Raw genomic sequence first — 25,957 nt, forward strand, 5'->3', positions numbered from 1 at the left:
CCCGACTCAGCCATGTTGTTCTGGAGGAAAGACGGAGAGGAGCATCATGAGGACGTGTACGTCGGAGAGGTCCTCCCCAACCATGACGGGACCTTCCAGATGAGCGCTGACCTGCAGGTTTCATCAATCCCACCTGAAGACTGGAGGAGGTACGACTGTGTGTTCCAGCTCTCTGGTGTGAAGGAGGACATCGTCACAAGACTGGACAAAGACTCAGTGGAGTCCAACAGAGGTGAGACTTGAGTCAGTGATGACGGTGGGAAACACACGTTTCATTTCCACTAACAGTCCTGCAGGTCATGTATGCTGACGTGTAGCAGGAGAAGTTTTCTCTCTGTTGGTTTTGGGTCATTTTCTTTCTTCAGTTTTTATCAATAAATTTAGATCAGTGTTAAAAACAACAGCCGGACAAAGAAACAGGTTGATTGTCTGTGTGTGTTTGTTGTGTCTATTGTACAGGATTGTGGTTCAGGGAGATTGTTGTCGTCTAACCTGCTTCATCTGTTCAGGTTGTGATGCTTTGTTTTTTTATTCCACTCAACAGAGAAGCCCACTGACGTGACCACCATCATCATCATCGCTGCAGTGGTCGTTCTCGCTGTCGTCCTCGCTGTCATTGGATTCATCGTGTACAGGAAGAGGAATGGTGAGAGACCAACACAGAAGCTTTGTCCAATATTTTTCTGGTGTTTTTATTTCAGACTTTTTTAACGAATGCTTCGTCCGGATCAAACCTCATGAAACAAACTTCAGTTCCTCACACACCAACATCTGTTTCAAGAGCTGCAGGGTTCACACAAAGTTTTCTAACTTCACTCTGCACCATAGACTGTTCATAAAAAGCTCCGCACACAACGTCCAGCACACAAACAATGAAAAGTGACAGTATATTGTGGATCGTTTGAGGAGGATCGCCACTAGAAAAAACAAAGACAAAATTCTGTTTGTTTTTTTAACTGTAATAACTGAAATTATTTGTATTTTCTTTTTATTTCAGCCGAATGTCCCCCATCTCGTAAGTAAAACTTCTATTTCTACTCTGTGTTCTTTTTATACTAATATGCTTTATGAGGACGTCACGTCACGTTGACACAGCAGCTGAAAGTACGAACATGTCCAGTTTTATAAAACACCCCCAACTCCTCTTTGCTCCACTTTTTATTGGTCCACACCGGCGCCAGTCAGGGAGGCGTTATGTTTTCAGGCTGTTCATCTGTTCGTCCCCATCTTGTGAACACGATATCTCAAGAATGATTTGAGGGAATTTCTTCAAATTTGCCACAAATGTTCACTTAGGCCTTGTCCACACTACTGCCAATATTTCTTTCAATGGATTTGAGGCTCCCCACAGGAACCTGACCCAGTGCAGGACTCTAGAAAAGCCTCCGTAGATTAAATAGGCTTCATTTTGTGCTGAAGAGAGTTTTCAGGACTGTTCCCTGCAGTGTTGGTTGTTTGTAATAAAAGTGTCTGTTCAGAGGAGGATGGTCTCATGATGTGTTTCTGACCTCACAGCTGGAAATGATCCAAACGTCTTAAAGCCTCTGAACCCACAATGACAAGTTTCTAATTCTCCAAGTGAGACGTCCTCCTGAACACAGTGAGTTGCTCCATATGTTCAACAAAACTTAAACTAAGTGCAAAGTAACACGTGTGTGATCATGTGTAAAACCTCTGTTTTAATTAGAATGAAAACAATCATTAGAGATTTTTTAAGAGCAAGGCACAGATCAGAAACCTTCACGTTAACAGATTCAATGTTGAAATTAAAACTCAAATATCAGCAGTGACACAACAATTCAAATGTTGATAAAACCATTTTTTTTTTCCTGAGTAAAATTTGGTTTCACTGTTAAATGAGGGAATCGTGGAAATATTAGGTCTCAATACTGTAAATACATAAAATACGTGGCTTTGTGGAACTGAACATTTAATCTTTCATTTTCTTTTTTTCACTTTAGGTTTATGGACGTTTGCACTGGAACAAGAAGCAGTGTCACCACATTCTCCCCCTTACACTGGGAGTTCACTGATTATTCATCACTCACATCATAAACTGATCGTCATGGTCAGACATTTATCAAAATACAAATAACGCAAATCAAAACTACTGACAAATATGAAATATAAATGGTGGCGTCGATTAAATTTGATCTTTTAGTTAAAAATCCAAAATAGTTTCAGTTTTATATTCCTGGTGTTGGGGCATCCTTGTAAAATCCTTCTAAATATTACAAATGTAAATATACATATATAGACGCCCACACATCCACATCTTAGGGTCTGGAAATATAACCTGTCTAATGATTCCAGAAATCTGTTTGTATGTGACTCACGTCTCTGGAGAACCGTTCATTTGATCTGCTTCACACTCGACATGTGTGTTGTTAAGGGCCCGAGGAAGTGCAGCGTTGAATCTGGTGTGATTTGGACAAGTGACACAATCAATGTTCATACAATTGAAAAACATGCTGCGTAAATGGAGACTGTGAATGAGCTGCAGATGTTGTACATGGTTTTCTCTGTGTGTTGTACACCTGCTGAGAATCAGTGACACACTTCAGTCCTCATAGTGTCTCTGCAGAATAGAAAGTGGATGGATAAAGTTCTTCATCTTCACTGTGGTGAATCGTCTTGATCATTTGACTCGTACACAAATCATTCAGTTAATGATTCAATGTCATTTACAGGAAATATACTTCTTCATGATTTATACCACGTGACATCAGATTACACACAATAACAAGTTGTGTTCACACACGTACACACAACACGAGCGTCAGTACAAAATTAGTTTTCCAGTTGTGTAAATATTCTGCTTTTATTTTATTTCTTGAAGTGAATCATATAAAAATCAAGTTTTGATTCTATCTTGAATTGGCCTGAACAAGAAATGAATGAATTGAGAGTTGCTTGTGTTTTGTTTGTTTGGTTATATTCATGCTTTGTTGTGCTCTTAAACATTAGAAGTTCATTTGAGTTGAGATTATAAAAGGGTTGTGGGATGTTTTAAGCCTCTGATGTGAAAGGTTCTCTTCAGATTTCCTGTTAGTTTTTAGGGACAAGGGACTTTTCTGTTTTAGCCTCGTTAACATTTACACTGCAAAAATGAAAAGGTTTGAAAAACGCAGAATCACTGAACTGATCTTTGGTCATTTTAAAAACTTCACATTTTCTCAGAGCTGCGAGTTCTAGTGTCACTGCTCACCAGGCTCCAGAGGATTGAAGCACTTTATTCCACATGTAGACGTGAAATGTTTCACCCTGAGCAGTGATGTTCTCCATCACAACATTTAAATACATTTATATTGTCTTATCGACCACTCAGACACTTTACCGTTCACATTCAGTCACATTCACTCGTTCACAAAGTGTTTTTTCTGTCACATGTCAATCACACACATTGTCCACTGAGCTGTCAGGGGTAGTTTTCGTGTCTGTGGACGATCCGCTCTACCTCCTGAGCCACAGCCGCCAACATATGCAACTGCAGATCCAGAATCTCTGTCCTGTATTCAACCTGAACACTCAGCTTCATGACGTGAGGCCACGTTTCCCCTGATGAGACGTGAGAGGTGTCACATCACAAACTTACTATTTTGTGTTTTGCCGTCATAAATTCAGCAACTTTACACATTTAACAAAGTAAAGTTATTTGAAGAAAATACTTTTACTACGTTTACAAATCCATTAAGTTTTATTTGTTCGTTATATTTTTAGAAATCGCAGTAACGCAATTCCAAGTTTTGATTTTTACAGTGTAGAAAGTGAACGTTGACGTGTTGGGTTTTTATAAATGAATGTTAAATGAAGCTGCTTTGCTGTTTCATTCCTTTTGTGTTTTGAATAAAGTCCCTGATACTCTCTTGGATTTCTGTCTCTTTGTGATTCAATGTGTAGAAAAGTTGAACACGTCAGTGAAAGTTCAAATGTTCATTATTGTCCCAGAGAATAAACAAATGTGGATTTGACCTGTAAGAGCAGCAAGGAAAAACCTATTTGGTCAAACCTGTGACTCTTTCCAGGAAAAAGACATTTGTGAAGTGAAATGATTCACATTTAGTGGACAGGAGAACAAGAATATGATCACGTGACAAACACTGACAAAGAACCATGGTTGCATTGATGTGAAGTGTCTGGGGAGAGAGCTCTCACTGACCTATGGAGATCCACTCTGAACGACTCTCCCTGTCCTCTTGGAGACGATTCCCCCAAACGGCTTTTGTTCCTCTTTCTGGGTTGATTCAAAAGAAGCATCTACAAAACACAGAAGAACACAAGAGATCAGAGGTCGGATTGGAAATAAAGTCTGTGATATATGAAGTCTACAATCAAGTGTTTCTGAAGTAAGGGTTGAAAATACATGAGAACATTTTGGAAATAAAGAGAAACTGACAGATGGACAGCACAAGTCTTACCTTGTACAGACAGCTTCCCAGTTAAAGATGTTCAATCTGTAAACAGAGCAGAAAGCCCTGTCACAAACGTTGAGTGGACCCCCCCCACATACGATCCTCAAGGCTGATCATCCAGTGTCCAGCTGTCAAAGGCACTTTTCCACCTGAGACATGAATCAAGACTCAAAAAGCATCTTGACTTTTGCAAACATCTCTAATAGAAAGAAAATCCATGCTTCGTTTATTATTAATACAGATAACTTAAAAAAAAACACCTGATAAGCAACAGAAGATATTTGTTCTGAATACATACCGAGCAACATGAGACGAGGAGTCTAAAGTAGGTGGAGTGTCCTTTGGCCACCACTTCTAAAGACAGCTGTGGAGCAGAGGAATAAACCTGTGTTGAGAATATTAGCTTTATTACACGAGGATTAGGACGGCAACGATTCACTGCAGTATAACTGAGAAGAGAAACAAACTAGACGAGTGAGTCCATCTGTCTTTGTCAAGTGGGCCTTCAGCAGCTGGACAACATACTGATATCACACAGTAATATTAGTTCAGCTTCAACACCAGTTCAGCTCTAACATTACTACAGCTGTAGTGGATTTAAGGTTCTAGTGAAAATGTACAGAAGAGGACAAACTCACAATAATGCTCCTCGCTGCAAAACAACTGACCACACAAAAGACAACGAGAATAACTTGTAAGTGCTTTTTAGAAACGGTCCTAACCTACAAAATACTCATTTCAAAATGAGCTTCTCTGCTGTACTCACAACTCACTACATGGCTCAGTTGACGGAGCACATGCAAGTGCTGAAGCTGAGTTACACTTCTGATCAGTCTGAGTTTGTTTAAAGACACCAAAAGTAAGGAAACAATGCAAGAGGAAACTTCTCTCAACTTACCGAAGACTTGCTCATAAGATGCAGGACTCAGATGGATAATCCTCCAAATAAAGGTCCAGAGTTGCTTCAAGACTTTGTGGTCCACGTGTGTCTTCTAGAAATGAAGCAGCGTTCCGTTGTTGCAGGATCTCTGCTGCTGATTCTGACGTCGCCCCCAGAAGACAGGGGAGTGGGTTTGATTCCCACTAGAAGCAAATATAGTTTATGTTTTGTTGATTTGATCAAATGTTTTTAACTTCACACAATTAAAATGGTGTTTAATTCTATTTCATCTGTTTGCTGGGCTCATTTCCATTCTGTGGTACACTTGTTTAATTCATCAAATGGTTAACACAGTTCTGAAGCAAGGCTAACATGCTCACAAAAATAGTAACACAAATAAAACACAAACTAAACATACATAAATGTCAGTGTAATCCTAAACATAACAGTTATCAATTTCTCAGTTTGGGATGAAATTGAAATAAAACACAATGTCAAATGTGTTCTGGCTTTTATATCTTTTATTCTTTGTGCAGAGTCGACATTTAAAATAAATATAAAACATATAAACAACTGTCTTTCCTTTTATTTGCACTGTCCATCTGTTCTGTTCAGCCTCAAAAAATGTGGAAGCTCTGAAGCGGCTCCAGGTCGTCTCGTTGACCATGCCCTGTGCCTTGTGCAAAGAGAAAACTCTAGAGGGGCAGGAGATCTATTTCCCCTGTACTCCAGGGAAGCAGGTGTGGACATGAGGGCTGTTAGGGCCTGAAAGAAATATTTCAATGCACAGAAAGTTGTATATTCTCTTCCAAACATGTAGAAGAACCTATGTTAGCTTTAATAAAACTCAAAATATGATTATTTTGTCCATTTTGGGCAACTGTAAAAACATGGTCGTGTAAAATGTAGCCTCCATCGAGAGAACAGACTCCTGATGTAAATCCAAAGGACACATTCTGATCTCATCTTAAATAACAACTCTTATATTTGGGTTAACATCCATCCATCTATTGGCAGTGATGGAATATAAGTCATTAGTTTAATAACTTATATTCCATCACGGCCAAAAGAAACTGAAATATTTCCACCTAAATCTTTCCTGCAGGGTCGTTAAAAAGAATTCACATAGTGCTGGTGTAAACAATGAACGGCTTCAGGAAAACACCGAGACGCAAACACAACATAAGTGTCAGTGAGAGACTAAAAACTCCTCCAGACATGTTCAGACTGTCAGAGGTCAGGATGTAGAAACCCACAGACAGCACGAAGACACCTCCGCAAACACAAGAAAGAAGCTACTTCTTCTGCTACAACGGAGGAAACCACTGAAAACAACTTCTACAAAAGGCTGAAGCCACTGAGAGACACGGAGCGACAACTTGAACAAAGTGTGTTGACTTACCTTTGAGTTGTGTTGCTCAAACTCGACGATAAAAACTTCTAAAAACTTCAGCTGCAACGTGACACTTCAACACTAGATATCACAAAGTTCTACACACTGAACCTTTAAGGCTGCGTGGACTCAACTAGCTGTAATGTGCTGTGGGACACCCCGACAGAGACACACTCACCTGGACAGGTCCATCACAGACAGTCAGACCACACAACATGCGGATGTGAACCACTTCAGGCAGCGATGGGACACTTCTGGTCTCCTTCTTGTGGCCCGAACAAAGTCTGGGTTGGGAACTGTATGTCCACATGTCATGTTCACATTCAAAAGCGTTCCAGTAAAAAGCTAATCAGTGTTTTTCCCCTTCACTGTAGAAACACTGTTTACAGTGTGATGGACCAGAAACAGTTTTACAGTCTTGCTCACAGTGAACAAAATATCCATGAAACACACAAGAGCCTTCTGAACAGAAACACAACGGCGAAAAGCCCAGATAAAAAGGGGGGAAATAAAAGAAGCACAAAATCCCTGTTTCTAATCTCTGCGATCTTCAGGGTCAGTGAAAGTTCAATTCTTCAGTTGTTTGTTATTATCAGCTGAGATTTCCTGTTTTAGAGCTGATGTCGGTGCAGAAGAGCTTTTCAGACCGGATACAAGGTTTGGAGACTTGTTCTGTGGGACGCTGCGTGTTCACATTCGTAGATAATACAGAAACAATCCATCATTTTGTTGGGAGGTAAAGTTTGTCTGTTCAGAAAATGTACGCGTTGTGGAAATGTGTTCAGTGACTGCACGCTGTGTGAAAACCACGTGAAGTGTGTGAACGGTGTGGCCACAAAAGACCGATGCTGTGCTCATCGTGTGCAGAGTTTTGAACATGTGACCACTGGTTGGACCAACGCTGGTGAGCGACTGAACCCAACTGTGATCATGGGTTCACTGGTCCGACAGCTCCGTCTACTGGCTCGACCGGGTATTGAACCAACAATGGCGCACGGCACACATGAGCGTGAACGAGCTGCGTCGCATTAAACACGATGGAGAAACCAAACTTACTTCGTGCTTCCTCTCAACACTCGGAGCAGAAGAATGGAAACACACTCCGAACAGAAACCAGCTTCGTCACAGGCGAAGCGTCCCGGAAGTCCCCCACAGGTGCGTCACTTCCATGAAACACACCTTCACAATAAAAGCCTTTCATACAGCTGCGATTCAGTTTGGAAAGTTTCGTCTCAACGTTAAATGGATCATTTTCTCTCCAGGGCTTTTCTGATCTAACCGACAACACATTCAAACTGCACTTCTGTGCACACGTGAGCCACTAACGAGAGGTGAGCATCACAGAGCAGCTCCAGAAGAATACAGCACTGATCTATACTCAGTAAACTCAGAGTTATTTTCATCATTATTATGATTATTATTATTATTGGTGTTTGAGAAAGTGACCTTTGTCTCTTCATCTGCCACATCAGTGTCTGTAAACAGTGAAATAAACAACAGAAGAAAAGACAACAATTAAAAACATGTCGACGTATCTGATGCTGTATTTTCAAGTAGATTTAGTTGGATCCAGTTGTGTTAACATGAACGTGGCGTCTGTTTGGAATGTGTGTTTGGTCTGAAACTGTAAAAGTGACCGGACTCAGTCCACAGAAGCTGAAGTAAAGAGCTGCTGCTGCTGCACACAGAGCCGTTCACCTGTTTCTGACCTGAAAAAGACAAAGAAATAAGAGAAGTAACGTGTTAAACATGACATGAGTTTAACAGGATTACACAGTACTCTGATATTATACACCACAGTCATGTTTAATGGAAATACTCCATCAGTCCCATTGTTTCTACCAGTGAAACATAGAATTAACCTGCTATAGTTACATGGACTAATTAGTCTGTTGAAGTTTCAGTGTCACAGGAAATGAAAAACATAGAAGTAAATTAAAGCGTTAAGTGTAAATGAATTATACATCATGTCTTCTAGAAAAATATTAAAATGTGACTGTTAATGACAGTAAACCTCTGATTATCTCCAGGTAACAACATTATTATTCTTTTTAGTGTTGTTTTTATTAAAATGTGATTTTTAATTCACTCTTTACTTTCATTTTCGAGCTTGGTGTAATACCATTTGTCACCACGAGAGGGCACGACGCCACTGCACGCTTCCAAATTGGTGTAATACCATTTGTCACCACGAGAGGGCAGAGTGCACGACGCCACCTGCACGCTTCCGAGCTTGGTGTAATACCATTTGTCACCACGAGAGGGCAGAGTGCACGACGCCACCTGCACGCTTCGAACCAAACTCCATTCAGAAATACATTGAAAGTTTTAAAAAAGTGATCTCACATGAGCCAAATTAATTAATTAAGATGTTTGATGAAGTAAATGGGCCATTGTGCTAAATTCGGCTTATATATGACTCACACACTAAGACTCTACAACTCATCTACCAGAACTGCACTAACATACCTGTCACCTTTGCACCATGTACCCTGCACTACACTACGTGTGTTAATTTAAACCACTTTAATATTACAGACCTTTTTATAGAATAATATTGTCTTTTGCACATCCAGTCCACGTATTCTTACACTGCCAGTATATTTTATAGTCAAGTACTTATATTTATACCCTACTATATATTATATATCATATCATATTATATCATACTCTGCATATTCTCTGTATATTCTTCGGATTTACAAGTCTATATACACATATTTATACATGTGTACATGCTATTATTATATTATTATTGTCACTACTACTACTACTATTATTATTATTATATATACTATTGCTGCCATTATTACTATATACTGCTATTATATTGGTATAATTACTGTCTATATAAATATATATTATGTTATATTGTATACTATATATATATATATAAATATATACTGTACTAATATTCTTATATACTGTCTAACAATAACATTACCATCATATCATTATTACTATTATCATCATATTGCCACTGCACTACTTGTCTGCCTATTCATCTTGTGTTTCTGTTTTTGTTCTTTTTACCTAAATGTTTTGTTTTGTTTTGTTCTATTGCATTGTGTTTTGTTGTGTTCCGATACACAAGCTGCTATGACACCTTAATTTCCCTCCGGGGATGAATAAAGTACTCTATCTATCTATCACACACTCACGTTTTACTGTATTTCAATCAACTGAAAGTCCAAGTTGTTCCTTCCTGGTGTGTTGAAAAGATAGAAATGAACATGAGGAGTCACATGTCCATTGTTCTTGAGGGATGTTAGTTATTGGATCACATGTCAGATGGAGCGTTGACCTGCACATGAAGGAGTCTCCCCTGTTTCTAACATGATGCAGAAAGGTAAACCTACCTTGGATGCAGCAGGTGACAGTGAGCAGGCAGAGTTTATAAATGGAAGAAAGGTGTAAGGTGCAAAAAATAAAATAACATTATCATAAAATAATAAAACATTATAAGGTGCTAAATGAGATATATACATGTCAGACTTAATTTAGCAGCAGTTATGGGGAGGAACGGACAGATAAGAATTATTGCACTCTTTATATTTTTATATTGATATAAATATAATGAATAGAAACGCGGTGACAGAATGAGAATTATTGTAAACTAAATAAATAAATATCAATTATTGCTAATGAATATTATAATGTGAAAATAACTATGTTGTTTTAAACGGATGTAGTGAATTTCACAGAGCTCAGGAGTTCAGCAGTCTTACAGCCTGTGGGATAAAACTGTCCCTGAGTCTTGTTTGTCTCCTTTCTGCAGATTCTTATTACAGTGCACTGTAAAACCAGATAATATATAAAATAACGAGTACTACAGTGGACGCACGGTGGCTACGAAGTACACAACACAACAACAAATCACAGAACACAATGGAAACTCAGCAGCAACAAAAGAAAACGGTCCACAAATAAGAAAACACAATGAGGAATGTGTTGCACTTCAGAGCAGAACTTCACTGAAGGATTGATTCTTTACTGTTTGTCAGAATAAACACAGATCACCTAAAAAGACATTCGTGTCCCGGTGACGCTGCAGGTTTTCTGGAGGACGCTCGGGACAGAGGTCACACGAGGACACGAGACACAGAAACAAAAGTAGGTCTTGAATAAGCTTTTGGTTTTCTCTTGTGATAAGTCTCCGTTGTTCCTTTCACAAAGTTCACAGCCCACGTTTACATATGTTTCTAACAGGCAAATATTTTTCATGAGATCATCGCATCATATATTTTCCTTTAGACATTTATGCAGCGTCTTTGGTGCAGGACGTCTTTTGTTGGACGCCAGAGGAATGTGGACAAACGAGGAGGACAAGAAGCTTCAGTGCCTGAAAGAGACAAATGAGACAATCACTGTGATCCGTCCTCAGATCAAGACTCTCTCACACACACAGACACACACACAGACAACAACCCTTAAGAGGGAACCACAACCATGCAGCACACCATGGTGTGGGTTGTGTCACTTTTGAAATCACCCCCAATTTCTCTTAATGCGCTCCAGCTCTGTTCCACTGAATCCCGCAGAGGAGGAGGCGCCCGGCGTGGAGATGACAGAGCGTGTGGGACAGCGTCTGGCTCCAGCTCAATCTTGTCGGGCTCCTTTCATTTCCCCAAGCCTGAGAACACTGTGGGGAATTGTGCTTTCACCCCCTCCTGCGGAGTTTCCACTGTATGTGGTCTTTCTCTGAGTCCTGGAGATCGGACTGCAGGGAGGCCTAGCAGGGGCTTACCCAACTCTGTAACAACATCAATCTGCTGTTCTGTTGTTCTCGTTCTGACACAGTTTCCCTTTAAAACAGCCTTTCACCTCCAACGTGTGTGTTGCTGGTCCATACAGCTCCTTACGTGGTGCCTGCAGGGTCCCGTGCTTCTCAGTTGTAGACATGCTGCTTGGGATCGCTGTAACTTCTGCCCCAGTGTCGAGCTTGAACGCCTCCTCTCCTTTCAGCTGTACCCGCTCAATCCACTCACTGGCTGTTGCTGAACTCTCCTCAGAAGGAAAAACCTTCCTCGCCCGGACTCTCTTCGTGAGCTTGTGTGATATCGTGAACTCTGCATTTCTTTGCATCGTGTCCTCTTTTTGTGACATGACCTACACTCTGCACCACGAGCAGGACGGTCCTTCCAGGAATGCGTCTTCACACGAGCACGTCTGCTGCATCAGATGACTGCATGTCGTGTTTGTGCTCGGTCTCTCTCTGCCCCTCGGCTGTGTTGTCCTCCATCACATCAACATGTCCAGTCACCTGCTCAGTCCCCCTCAGCACTGGCTGTTGTCTCTTGACTGCTGCACTTTGTCTCCCTCTTCTTGTGGCTTCTTCCAGCGTTAGATCTGCGTCCAGCTGCAAATGTTCTCATAGCTTGGCCTCTCTCACGCCGACCACTGTTCGGGCTCGTGTCAGCTGTTCTCTCAAAGCGCCACATTCCCAGCGTGGTGCTCGTGTGTGCACCGCAGTGACCACAGAGTCCACGCTCTCCCCCGGCTCTTGGTTCCGTCTGTTGAAGCTCTCTCATCGAGGACGTGTCGTTCGCTGACGCAGTGCGCTGAAGGCCGCCGCCGCCGCTGTGTGCGACTCTGTGCATCAGTCAGAGGCGGTGCGTTCAAGATGTCCTCGGCGTCGTCTCCCGCCGCACACACGAAGGCATTCACTGGAAACTCCTCTGACGGCTCGTCTCGTCCTGACGCTGTTCTGTAGCGTTCAACACGTTTCGACCCTCTCGGCCATTCATTAGCATCGCTCAAGTCCAGCTGGCCTGGCGGGGCTAACTGCGGCGCTGCTTCCGGTGCTTCTTCAACCATTTCGTCTTTTTGCCCGTTCTCAGTTTTCTTCCAGCTTCAGGACGTCTTCGTTGCTTTATTTCACTTTTAGACTTTGGTTCTCAATCCCTCTTCTGACGCCATGTTGCGTTCGTTCATGACGATGGTTGATGAAGACGCACGGACACATAACAATGACGCACACGGTGTTACCCTCTAACTCCCCCGTGTAGCAACAACCCTTAAGAGTTCCCATTACAGGACAGACACACACACACACACACACACACACACTAACACTCACTCACAGACACACACTAACACTCACACGCACTCACACACAGACACACACTAACACTCACACACAGACACACACTAACACTCACACACACTAACACTAACACACACTCACACACAGACACACAGACACACACACTCACACACCCCTCAGTTGTAAATTAAAGTTTGTAAGAAACTGGTGATGAATAAAACCCTGTTCTTAGAAAGTAGCACTTCATTGTTAGCATGTTTAGCTTGATGACTGTCTCGTTGTTGTGTTAAATCCTCAGTGAGTCTTTTCTACTGATGTTTGGATTCAGGTGACGGCCTCAGTTCCACAGTTCATAAGTAGATGTAGCCTCAGGGGGGCGCTGTCCCACTGCTGTCCTCCTGTGAAGGGGGACTCGTTGATGGTCATCAGAGCAGGATGAGCCTTTGTCCATCAGAGGTCAAACCTCTGAGTCGCAAACATGGATTCAGTGCAACACAAACCACAGGACATTTCATAAAGTGCTCCGTGAACAAAGTGGAGAGTGAAACTGAAATGAAACATCAGGTGTTCAAACATCAAGCGTTTCAGTGTCACAGGAAATGAAAAACATAGAAGTAAATTAAAGCGTTAAGTGTAAATGAATTATACATCATGTCTTCTAGAAAAATATTAAAATGTGACTGTTAATGACAGTAAACCTCTGATTATCTCCAGGTAACAACATTATTATTATTTTTAGTGTTGTTTTTATTAAAATCTGATTTTTAATTCACTCTTTACTTTCATTTTCGAGCTTGGTGTAATACCATTTTTCACCACGAGAGGGCAGAGTGCACGACGCCACCTGCACGCTTCGAACCAAACTCCATTCAGAAATACATTGAAAGTTTTAAAAAAGTGATCTCACATGAGCCTAATAAATGAATTAAGATGTTTGATGAAGTAAATGGGTCATTGTGCTAAATTCGGCTCATATATGACTCACACACACTCACGTTTTACTGTATTTCAATCAACTGAAAGTCCAAGTTGTTCCTTCCTGATGTGTTGAAAAGATAGAAATGAACATGAGGAGTCACATGTCCATTGTTCTTGAGGGATGTTAGTTATTGGATCACATGTCAGATGGAGCGTTGACCTGCACATGAAGGAGTCTCCCCTGTTTCTAACATGAGGCAGAAAGGTAAACCTACCTTGGATGCAGCAGGTGACAGTGAGCAGGCAGAGTTTATAAATGGAAGAAAAGTTGCTCATTGTGTTTGTCTCCTTTCTGCAGATTCTTCTCTGAGCTGCTGGTAACACTCACACTCTGCTGTGTACAGATCTCTGGTTTTCCCCTGAACTCCTTTTTCATTTTAGTTTCACTTTCACCTTTAAAATCCTCGACTGAACAAATGTCACAGTAAAACCAGATAATATATAAAATAACGAGTATTACAGTGGACGCACGGTGGCTACGAAGTACACAACACAACAACAAATCACAGAACACAATGGAAACACAGCAGCAACAAAAGAAAACGGTCCACAAATAAGAAAACACAATGAGAAATGTGTTGCACTTCAGAGCAGAACTTCACTGAAGGATTGATTCTTTACTGTTTGTCAGAATAAACACAGATCACCTAAAAAGACATTTGTGTTCCGGTGACGCTGCAGGTTTTCTGGAGGACGCTCGGGACAGAGGTCACACGAGGACACGAGACACAGAAACAAAAGTAGGTCTTGAATAAGCTTTTGGTTTTCTCTTGGAATAAGTCTCCGTTGTTCCATCCACAAAGTTCACAGCCCACGTTTACATATGTTTCTAACAGGCAAATATTTTTCATGAGATCATCGCATCATATATTTTCCTTTAGACATTTATGCAGCGTCTTTGGTGCAGGACGTCTTTTGTTGGACGCCAGAGGAATGTGGACAAACGAGGAGGACAAGAAGCTTCAGTACCTGAAAGAGACACACACACACACACACACACACACACACACACACACACACACAGACAGACACACACACACACACACACACTCACACACACACACACACAGACAGACACACACACACACACACACAAACACACAGACAGACACACACACACACACACAGTGCAACACAAACCATAGGACATTTCATAAAGTGCTCCGTGAACAAAGTGGAGAGTGAAACTGAAATGAAACATCAGGTGTTCAAACATCAACATGAATTCCTCTTGTCTGAGCAGTTTTCAGCAACAGAGCTGAGTCTGATCTGATGCTTGTGTTTGACTCTTGTTCTGCTTTGGTTTCATGATTTAACTTGTGAGTCAAACACAAGGAAAGTGTGGCTTCATGTTCACTCTTGTGTTATTATATTGTCCGAACAACCAAACCCGTCTGTGTCCCTTAGTTGTTGTTATGCCTCTGCGGGGGGACACTTTGGATTCTGGAGGACAAAGGTCAAAGGTGAAGTTCACTTGACTCACAAAATGTGTGTTTGTCCTCTGGACGTTGACTTCAGACCTCAGTGAGGGAGTTTCTTCAACTTCAGAGGAGCTGATTGGATTTCAGTGGTGGAAAGTAAAGGTCATGGTGACCTCGTCTGAATCTGGAGAAATAAATGTGCAGAGAGATGTAGACGGAACCTGCACTGGTCCAAATACTTATACTACAAGTACACTATCCTACTGATACATTATATTACAAGTACACTATCCTGCTAATACATTACACTACAAGTACAATATCCTGCTAATACATTTTACTACAAGTACACTATCCTGCTAATACATTATACTACAAGTACACTATCCTGCTAATACTTTATACTACAAGTACACTATCCTGCTAATACTTTATACTACAAGTACACTATCCTGCTAATACTTTATACTACAAGTACACTATCCTGCTAATACATTATACTACAAGTACACTATCCTGCTAATACTTTATACTACAAGTACACTATCCTGCTAATACATTATACTACAAGTACACTATCCTGCTAATACTTTATACTACAAGTACACTATCAACACATTATCCTATTACTACATTATCTTACAAATACATTGAACTACATATAAATAATCTTCAAAACACATTATCCTACAAATACAATATACAAGATGTGAAGTTTTAACAATATTCAGCCTAAAACAACCAGAACTTTCCTTTTACTTTTGGTTCACAACCTAGTTTGGTGAGTTTCACCTGGATTTAAGTGACGTAAGGCTGATCCTGAATTCTCATTGGCTCAGATGATGTCCCCTCCTCTCCGTGTGTCCTCTCGTCTCGTTGTTTTTGTCTCTGGAGCCACAGTCCGTCTCTCTGTGGACAGGAGACCTCATCTACCTTCAGTCCAGCAAAGAGAAATATAGCACCGCTCACAATGCACACTTTACTTTTCCTGCTTCTACTGGCAGGAACACACAGCGCGACGGCAAGTGAGTTCTAGTTTCTACTTGATTTGATTTGAAATGAAAGACAAATGCTCCGTGTATTTAAAAGACACTTCAATGATTTGAAGGTCTGTTGTAATGTTGGATGTTTGGTTCCTTCAGATTTTAGAAGTTGAATAAAGTTTCAAAGAGCTGATTTCAAAGTTCATGTTAGTAAATGTCATGGATCTCATGTAAGAAGGAAAGCTTCTGTTCTCTTTCTGAAAAGCTGAACTGAAAAGTGACTTTTCTTTTTCTTTCTTCTGATCCGGACCATTAGTTGATTTCGTCCTTTGATCAGAACCATTAAGATCGACACGGTCCGAGCTGGTTCTGGACAAAATGACGCAACGATTCTGCAAAAAGTCCAACAGACTCCGATAAATCAAGAAACAGTGAAACACGAAGCAACGTTTCAACTCAGCGAGAAAACCAAGAGTTTCTTGTCTGTTCTAAACATTATGAACTTGATTATTTCACTGAGTTCTTCATGACGTGTCTCGTGTTTCATGTTGGTTTATAAAAAGTTGTGGAGAAATAACAGGTTCAGTCTGTTGATGTGAATCAAGACTGTTATTGATGTAAATACATATATTTGAACATCTGTTTAATGGTTGATGATTCATTTCCCATCAAACACCTCAATTATTCATCTAAACTGGCTCAACTGACAAATAAGGCGACGACTCAGTTCTGGTTTTTATTGTGGTCAGTTGGTGGCGCTGTTTCCATAGATACAGAAAGTGCTGAGGACAAACAGCTTCCTGTAACAACGTCACACTTTGATTTGTTAGCTGGGTCCAGTATAAATGTATATGTGTATATATGGAGGAATATATATTTATATATAGACTGAGAGAAACCACTAACAGCTCATATGTTGTGTTCAAAATGTTCATGATTTCACAATTTGAATTTTGAATATGATAATGAGGACTTTCAGAATAAATGTCTCATGTAGTAACTGGAAATTGAAGTAGTTTTCACTTCACATTAAATTCTCTGCAGTAGAAAATATTATTTTCTCATATTAAATCTTTGAGTCGTTAGATTGAATCCATGTTTAAGACGTAGAATTCAAAGTAAAGAGTGTCTGGACTCTGGAGCAGACGTTTTATCTCTCAATGTATTTTTGTGTTTGTTTACCACACAACAGAGATGCTGAAGTTGTGTTGAATGTGCTTCATGTCTTCTTGACTCTGAGTGCAGTGATTTATTAAACATTCTGAAAACTAAAGTCACTTTAACTTTTTCTTGCAGGGACTCACTCTCTGCAGTATTTCTACACTGCGTCCTCTCAAGTCCCAAACTTTCCAGAGTTTGTGTCTGTTGGTTATGTTGATGAAGTTCAGATCATTCACTATGACAGCAACACAATGAAAACAGAACCCAAACAGGACTGGATGTTGAAGGCAACAGATTCACATTACTGGGAGAGGAACACTCAGAACCTTTTGGGTTCACAGCAGACCTTCAAAGTCGACATTGAAATCGCAAAGGAACGCTTCAACCAGACTGAAGGTTTGTTTACGGACACACAGAAACACACACACATACAGAAAAAAATACACACACAGACACACACAGACACACACACTCACACACAGAAAAAAACACACACAAACTCACAGACACTCACACACACACATAGAAACAGACACACACTCACAGATACACTCACAGACACACACACACACATAGAAACAGACACACACTCACAGACACAGATACACAAACACACACAGACACACACTCACAGACACACACACACATACAAACACACACAGACACACACACAGAAAAAAAACACACACACTCACACACACATAGAAAAAGACACACACTCACAGACACTCACACATAGAAAAAAACACACACTCACAGACACACACACATAGAAAAAAACACACACACTCACAGATACACAAATACACACACACACACAGAAAAAACACACACACTCACAGACACACAAATACACACACACAGACACACACACAGAAAAAAACACACAAACTCACAGACTCTCACAGACACACACACATACAAACACACACAGACACACACACATACACACACAGAAAAAAAACACACACACTCACAGACACACACACACATACAAACACACACAGACACACACACATACACACACAGAAAAAAAAACACACACACTCACAGACACACACACACATACAAACACACACAGACACACACACATACACACACAGAAAAAAAAACACACACACTCACAGACACACACATAGAAAAAGACACACACTCACAGACACTCACACAGACACTCACACATTGAAAAAAACACACACTCACAGACACACACACACATAGAAAAAAACACACACACTCACAGATACACAAATACACACACAGAAAAAACACACACACTCACAGACACACAAATACACACACACACACAGACACACACACAGAAAAAAACACACAAACTCACAGACACTCACAGACACACACACACACAAACACACACAGACACACACACACAGACACACACACCAGGGTTATTATAGTTAACGAAAACTAAAACTAGCAATGAAAAAATTATTGACTTAACTGAAATAAAAATAAAAACTACAATGAACAAAGCAAAACTAATAAAACTGAACTGCAGATAAATTCAGCTTCGTTGTCGTTTCGTTTTCTCCCTCGATTACTTCCTGTCCTGCAGGTGATGGTTAAAGAATGAAATTAAAGGACTTGATGAACCATATTTGGTTTCACACATTGTTTCATCCTTTTTCAGCTTCTACAAGTCGAAGCTTTCTCTTAATTCCTGGAAAAACTGAAACTAAATAAAAACTAAACTGAAACTACAAAATCACTTGTTGAACTAACTAAAACTAAACTGAAATAAAAAAGCAAACTGAGAAACTAATTAAAAACCTTGATACACACACAATCACTCACACACATTCATGCATACGCACACACACACACTCACACACACTCACACACACACTCTCTCTCACACACACACACATTTTCATTTATTTGATTTGATCTCAAATATTTACTAATTAATCAAACATGTGATCAATAGATTTAAAAAATTTTAACAAGTAAAAATCTGAAATGTTTTGTGAAGTTTCTTAAATATTAGAGTTTGTTGCTTCTCTTACTTTGTGATGAATTAAATACAGTGACAGACATTTTCACTACTTTCTGATATTTGCTTCAGTTTAAACAAGTGATTGATTCATTAACAAAATCCAGAATCAACAACGAGCAGAATGATTAGTTTGAACCTGAAATATATCAAATCAACAGTAGAGCAGCAGATTCATGTCACTGTGCTGACCACAGTGTGTCCACAAAATAAGACACACACCAGAGAATCACACGTTGGATTAGATTTACCCAAACACAGTGTCAAAGCCAGAAGACATTTATATAGTGTAGTGCTGAAGAAGACATTTATTACTGGATCAGCAGAAAATAATCTTTATCAACAACTGTGAATTTGGTGTGAGCAGTAAACTGTGTGGATGGATGTGTTATGGGTCAGAGAAGAACTTTAAATTCAGCTGCAGATCAGGAGCTGATCCAGGAATATTTTCTATCTCTTTAGCTTTTTCAACATTTTCCTTGATTTCCCAGAGTAACTCATGGATCTTGTTCAAAAATAAGATGTTCAGTGACTGATATTTATGAGTTTGTGCAACTTGGTCATAAAAACGTGTCTCTAGTGAATTTAAATGTGTTTTCATGAGGTGAGTGTTGGGCCTTGGTGGAGGTTTGTACTGGACTGAGTGATGCTCTAGTTTGATGCTACAGAAACCTGGGGGTGTGTGTGTGTGTGTGTGTGTGAGTGAGTGTGTGTGTGTGTGTGTGAGTGTGTGAGTGAGTGAGTGAGTGTGTGTGTGTGTGTCTGTGAGTAAGTGAGTGTGTGTGTGTGTGTGTGAGTGTGTGTGTGTGTGTGTCTGTGAATAAGTGAGTGTGTGTGTGTGTGTGTCTGTGAGTAAGTGAGTGTGTGTGTGTGTGTGTGAGTGTGTGTGTGTGTGTGTCTGTGAGTAAGTGAGTGTGTGTGTGTGTGTGTCTGTGAGTAAGTGAGTGTGTGTGTGTCTGTGAGTAAGTGAGTGTGTGTGTGTCTGTGAGTAAGTGAGTGTGTGTGTGTGGTGAAGATGTGTAATAACAGCTCAGATCTCTGTCTCTCTCTCAGGTGTCCACATTTTCCAGTTCATGTACGGTTGTGAATGGGACGATGAGACTGAAGAAGTTAAAGGTTATCATCAGTATGGTTATGATGGAGAAGACTTCATATCATTGGACCTGGAGACAGAGACGTGGATCGCTCCAACACCACAGGCTGTTATCACCAAACTGAGGTGGGATGATGATAAAGCTCTACTTGCATATAATAAGAACTACTACACCCAGTTGTGTCCTGACTGGCTGAAGAAGTACCTGGAGCATGGGAAGAGCTCTCTGCTGAGAACAGGTGAAATCACATGACCTCCATGAACATGATGTTCCTCTTTCATTTCTCTCTCTCTCTCTCACTGCTCTTTTTATGCCTCTGCTCTGGCGACACCTAGTGGCCGTTATGTTATGGGGTCGTCCGTCCGTCCCATCACTGTGAACACGATATCTCCAGAATGTCTTTAGAGAATTTCCTCAGATTTGGTGCAAACATTCACTTTGAGTCAAAGATGAACTGGTTAGAGTTTGGTGGTCAAAGGTCAAAGGTCAAGGTCACAGTGACCTCATGTTACTGTGAATGTGTTAGACCGCCCCTGAATTGAGACACAGCCCGAGTGTCCTCCCTCCTCACCCCCCGACTGACCTGCGCTCACTTTGCACTTCAACAAAAAATACCAACATGAACCAGAAGTTATCAGGACCTGTTCAGTACATGAGGTTTACTTTGTGTTTGTATAAAGAAAATAAATATCCTGATATAAAACTGTCACCTTTCAATAAATACTGTGATATTACTCTGACGTCATATCGTCCACCCAGTGTCTTTGCATCACTTCAGCCTCTGTCTCGCTCACATCTCACAGTTCTTCACTTGTCTCGTATATGAACAGACATGACTGATGCTAAATCAATGGAATCAAACAGGAATGGTATTATTAGTATACAATACATTAGAATGACCCATAAACTGTCTTTCTTCTTTCTCCCCAGAGCTTCCCTCGATGTCTCTCCTCCAGAAGTCTCCCTCCTCTCCAGTCAGCTGCCACGCTACAGGTTTCTACCCCGACTCAGCCATGTTGTTCTGGAGGAAAGACGGAGAGGAGCATCATGAGGACGTGTACGTCGGAGAGGTCCTCCCCAACCATGACGGGACCTTCCAGATGAGCGCTGACCTGCAGGTTTCATCAATCCCACCTGAAGACTGGAGGAGGTACGACTGTGTGTTCCAGATCTCTGGTGTGAAGGAGGACATCGTCAAAACACTGGACAAAGACTCAGTGGAGTCCAACAGAGGTGAGACTTGAGTCAGTGATGACGGTGGGAAACACACGTTTCATTTCCACTAACAGTCCTGCAGGTCATGTATGCTGACGTGTAGCAGGAGAAGTTTTCTCTCTGTTGGTTTTGGGTCATTTTCTTTCATCAGTTTTTATCAATAAATTTAGATCAGTGTTAAAAACAACAGCCGGACAAAGAAACAGGTTGATTGTCTGTGTGTGTTTGTTGTGTCTATTGTACAGGATTGTGGTTCAGGGAGATTGTTGTCGTCTAACCTGCTTCATCTGTTCAGGTTGTGATGCTTTGTTTTTTTATTCCACTCAACAGAGAAGCCCACTGACGTGACCACCATCATCATCGTCGCTGCAGTGGTCGCTCTCGCTGTCGTCCTCGCTGTCATTGGATTCATCGTGTACAGGTAGAGGAATGGTGAGAGACCCACACAGAAACTTTGTCCAATATTTTTCTGGTGTTTTTATTTCAGACTTTTTTCACGAATGCTTCGTCCGGATCAAACCTCATGAAACAAACTTCAGTTCCTCACACACCAACATCTGTTTCAAGAGCTGCAGGGTTCACACAAAGTTTTCTAACTTCACTCTGCACCATAGACTGTTCATAAAAAGCTCCGCACACAACGTCCAGCACACAAACAATAAAAAGTGACAGTATATTGTGGATCATTTGAGGAGGATCGCCACTAGAAAAAACAAAGACAAAATTCTGTTGGTTTTTTTAACTGTAATAACTGAAATTATTTGTATTTTCTTTTTATTTCAGCTGAATGTCCCCCATCTCGTAAGTAAAACTTCTATTTCTACTCTGTTTTCTTTTTATACTAATATGCTTTATGAGGATGTCACGTCACGTTGACACAGCAGCTGAAAGTACGAACATGTCCAGTTTTATAAAACACCCCCAACTCCTCTTTGCTCCACTTTTTATTGGTCCACACCGGCGCCAGTCAGGGAGGCGTTATGTTTTCAGGCTGTTCATCTGTTCGTCCCCATCTTGTGAACACGATATCTCAAGAATGATTTGAGGGAATTTCTTCAAATTTGCCACAAATGCTCACTTAGGCCTTGTCCACACTACTGCCAATATTTCTTTCAATGGATTTGAGGCTCCCCACAGGAACCTGACCCAGTGCAGGACTCTAGAAAAGCCTCCGTAGATTAAATAGGCTTCATTTTGTGCTGAAGAGAGTTTTCAGGACTGTTCCCTGCAGTGTTGGTTGTTTGTAATAAAAGTGTCTGTTCAGAGGAGGATGGTCTCATGATGTGTTTCTGACCTCACAGCTGGAAAAGATCCAAACGTCTTAAAGCCTCTGAACCCAGATGGACAAGTTTCTAATTCTCCAAGTGAGACGTCCTCCTGAACACAGTGAGTTGCTCCATATGTTCAACAAAACTTAAACTAAGTGCAAAGTAACACGTGTGTGATCATGTGTAAAACCTCTGTTTTAATTAGAACGAAAACAATCATTAGAGATTTTTAAGAGCAAGGCACAGATCAGAAACCTTCACGTTAACAGATTCAATGTTGAAATTAAAACTCAAATATCAGCAGTGACACAACAATTCAAATGTTGATAAAAACCATTTTTTTTTCCTGAGTAAAATTTGGTTTCACTGTTAAATGAGGGAATCGTGGAAATATTAGGTCTCAATACTGTAAATACATAAAATACGTGGCTTTGTGGAACTGAACATTTAATCTTTCATTTTCTTTTTTTCACTTTAGGTTTATGGACGTTTGCACTGGAACAAGAAGCAGTGTCACCACATTCTCCCCCTTACACTGGGAGTTCACTGATTATTCATCACTCACATCATAAACTGATCGTCAGGGTCAGACATTTATCAAAATACAAATAAGACAAATCAAAACTACTGACAAATATGAAATATAAATGGTGGCGTCGGTTAAATTTGATCTTTTAGTTAAAAATCCAAAATGGTTTCAGTTTTATATTCCTGGTGTAAATGACCATTAATTCTATAATTGTTTCTAAGGACATGTTGTTTTCATTTAGTTTCCTGATATGCTTTGAAGCCAGGTTATTATTTAATTAATTAAATTAGACGCTAAATGCGGGACTTTTATTTTGAAAGCGCCTCGCTATGTATCAAAAGCATCCGTTGTTGTGTGCGTCTGCGTATTAAAAGTGTGACAGCAAGGTATTTACTGAAAAAGAGGAAAAGATAACTCTGTTTACCGAGCACCTGGCTGATAGAGGGCATAAGGTTTGTTTTCATATGACCTCATGACATGTTTAATGTGTAGTTCGAATCGCTGTGACTTTTACGGTTTTGTATACTCTTGAGGTAATGTTGCGAGCTAGCGGTACAGCTAATTAGCATTAGCTCGGCTAATGTCCGGTCCGAAGTTAAATGTATTTTGAGTGAATTTATTATACAATAAGGTTATGAAGAAGTTAATTATATTTATTGTTATACTTTTTTCATAGCTCTTACGGTGCGTTCAAGTGTACAAGGTTCCTTCAATAAACACTTTGGACCATCAGTTGAAGAGTCTGATCATCATTCAGCCGGGGATGCTACACCTGGTGTTGGGGCATCCTTGTAAAATCCTTCTAAATAATACAAATGTAAATATACATATATAGACGCCCACACATCCACATCTTAGGGTCTGGAAATATAACCTGTCTAATGATTCCAGAAATCTGTTTGTATGTGACTCACGTCTCTGGAGAACCGTTCATTTGATCTGCTTCACACTCGACATGTGTGTTGTTAAGGGCCCGGGGAAGTGCAGCGTTGAATCTGGTGTGATTTGGACAAGTGACACAATCAATGTTCATACAATTGAAAAACATGCTGCGTAAATGGAGACTGTGAATGAGCTGCAGATGTTGTACATGGTTTTCTCTGTGTGTTGTACACCTGCTGAGGATCAGTGACACACTTCAGTCCTCATAGTGTCTCTGCAGAATAGAAAGTGGATGGATAAAGTTCTTCATCTTCACTGTGGTGAATCGTCTTCATCACTTGACTCGTACACAAATCATTCAGTTAATGATTCAATGTCATTTACAGGAAATATACTTCTTCATGATTTATACCAGGTGACATCAGATTACACACAATAACAAGTTGTGTTCACACACGTACACACAACACGAGCGTCAGTACAAAATTAGTTTTCCAGTTGTGTAAATATTCTGCTTTTATTTTATTTCTTGAAGTGAATCATATAAAAATCTAGTTTTGATTCTATCTTGAATTGGCCTGAACAAGAAATGAATGAATCGAGAGTTGCTTGTGTTTTGTTTGTTTGGTTATATTCATGCTTTGTTGTGCTCTTAAACATTAGAAGTTCATTTGAGTTGAGATTATAAAAGGGTTGTGGGATGTTTTAAGCCTCTGATGTGAAAGGTTCTCTTCAGATTTCCTGTTAGTTTTTAGGGACAAGGGACTTTTCTGTTTTAGCCTCGTTAACATTTACACTGCAAAAATGAAAAGGTTCGAAAAACGCCGAATCACTGAACTGATCTTTGGTCATTTTAAAAACTTCACATTTTCTCAGAGCTGCGAGTTCTAGTGTCACTGCTCACCAGGCTCCAGAGGATTGAAGCACTTTATTCCACATGTAGACGTGAAATGTTTCACCCTGAGCAGTGATGTTCTCCATCACAACATTTAAATACATTTATATTGTCTTATCGACCACTCAGACACTTTACCGTTCACATTCAGTCACATTCACTCGTTCACAAAGTGTTTTTTCTGTCACACGTCAATCACACACATTGTCCACTGAGCTGTCAGGGGTAGTTTTCGTGTCTGTGAACGATCCGCTCTACCTCCTGAGCCACAGCCGCCAACATATGCAACTGCAGATCCAGAATCTCTGTCCTGTATTCAACCTGAACACTCAGCTTCATGACGTGAGGCCACGTTTCCCCTGATGAGACGTGAGAGGTGTCACATCACAAACTTACTATTTTGTGTTTTGCCGTCATAAATTCAGCAACTTTACACATTTAACAAAGTAAAGTTATGTGAAGAAAATACTTTTACTACGTTTACAAATCCATTAAATTTTCTTTGTTCGTTATATTTTTTGAAATCGCAGTAACGCAATTCCAAGTTTTCATTTTTACAGTGTAGAAAGTGAACATTGACGTGTTGGGTTTTTATAAATGAATGTTAAATGAAGCTGCTTTGCTGTTTCATTCCTTTTGTGTTTTGAATAAAGTCCCTGATACTCTCTTGGATTTCTGTCTCTTTGTGATTCAACGTGTAGAAAAGTTGAACACGTCAGTGAAAGTTCAAATGTTCATTATTGTCCCAGAGAATAAACAAATGTGGATTTGACCTGTAAGAGCAGC

At 40.3% G+C, this 25,957-nt stretch overlaps 2 protein-coding genes and 4 long non-coding RNA genes across 8 annotated transcripts in view; 3 read left to right on the forward strand and 3 right to left on the reverse strand.

The window, feature by feature from the left end:
* The window catches only part of LOC138405864 (major histocompatibility complex class I-related gene protein-like), a 12,269-nt gene extending 8,398 nt beyond the window's left edge, over positions 1-3,871 (forward strand). The window contains exons 4-8 of one of the 2 annotated variants that reach the window (XM_069516087.1): positions 1-232; positions 545-646; positions 998-1,015; positions 1,516-1,600; positions 1,962-3,871. The exon at positions 1-232 is cut by the window's left edge and continues 71 nt beyond it. In XM_069516087.1, the coding sequence (XP_069372188.1) occupies positions 1-232; positions 545-646; positions 998-1,015; positions 1,516-1,559 (396 nt within the window). In that variant the 3' untranslated portion in view covers positions 1,560-1,600; positions 1,962-3,871. The remainder of the gene's footprint in view (positions 233-544; positions 647-997; positions 1,016-1,515; positions 1,601-1,961) is intronic. The other variant, XM_069516088.1, reaches the window with a different exon arrangement.
* On the reverse strand, positions 3,065-5,780 carry LOC138405869 (uncharacterized). Its single transcript, XR_011239534.1, has 4 exons — positions 5,311-5,780; positions 4,711-4,776; positions 4,419-4,561; positions 3,065-4,257 (listed from the first exon to the last, which is right to left on the reverse strand). It is a non-coding gene; the product is annotated as an uncharacterized lncRNA (long non-coding RNA).
* A 15-nt stretch (positions 5,781-5,795) lies between these two features.
* Positions 5,796-7,845, reverse strand: LOC138405872 (uncharacterized). The gene is made up of 3 exons (XR_011239539.1): positions 7,742-7,845; positions 6,864-6,981; positions 5,796-6,057 (listed from the first exon to the last, which is right to left on the reverse strand). It is a non-coding gene; the product is annotated as an uncharacterized lncRNA (long non-coding RNA).
* On the forward strand, positions 7,701-9,066 carry LOC138405874 (uncharacterized). The gene is made up of 3 exons (XR_011239541.1): positions 7,701-7,840; positions 7,948-8,016; positions 8,795-9,066. It is a non-coding gene; the product is annotated as an uncharacterized lncRNA (long non-coding RNA).
* Positions 9,067-10,632: 1,566 nt separating this feature from the next.
* Positions 10,633-11,421, reverse strand: LOC138405868 (uncharacterized). Its single transcript, XR_011239533.1, has 2 exons — positions 11,178-11,421; positions 10,633-11,027 (listed from the first exon to the last, which is right to left on the reverse strand). It is a non-coding gene; the product is annotated as an uncharacterized lncRNA (long non-coding RNA).
* Positions 11,422-14,088: 2,667 nt separating this feature from the next.
* Positions 14,089-25,843, forward strand: LOC138405865 (major histocompatibility complex class I-related gene protein-like). 2 transcript variants are annotated; one of them, XM_069516089.1, is made up of 9 exons: positions 14,089-14,449; positions 14,591-16,155; positions 17,410-17,670; positions 20,342-20,620; positions 21,313-21,615; positions 21,928-22,029; positions 22,381-22,398; positions 22,899-22,983; positions 23,344-25,843. In XM_069516089.1, the coding sequence occupies exons 2-6, from the start codon at positions 16,101-16,103 to the stop codon at positions 22,020-22,022; spliced, it is 993 nt and encodes a 330-aa protein (XP_069372190.1). In that variant the 5' UTR covers positions 14,089-14,449; positions 14,591-16,100; the 3' UTR covers positions 22,023-22,029; positions 22,381-22,398; positions 22,899-22,983; positions 23,344-25,843. The 2 variants fall into 2 exon arrangements, with proteins under 2 accessions (XP_069372190.1, XP_069372191.1); XM_069516090.1 differs by having other exon boundaries at positions 21,928-22,018; positions 23,344-24,126.
* Positions 25,844-25,957: the final 114 nt, after the last annotated feature.

Source organism: Paralichthys olivaceus, chromosome 20 (assembly GCF_024713975.1).
Source record: "Paralichthys olivaceus isolate ysfri-2021 chromosome 20, ASM2471397v2, whole genome shotgun sequence".
Lineage (NCBI taxonomy): Eukaryota > Metazoa > Chordata > Actinopteri > Pleuronectiformes > Paralichthyidae > Paralichthys > Paralichthys olivaceus.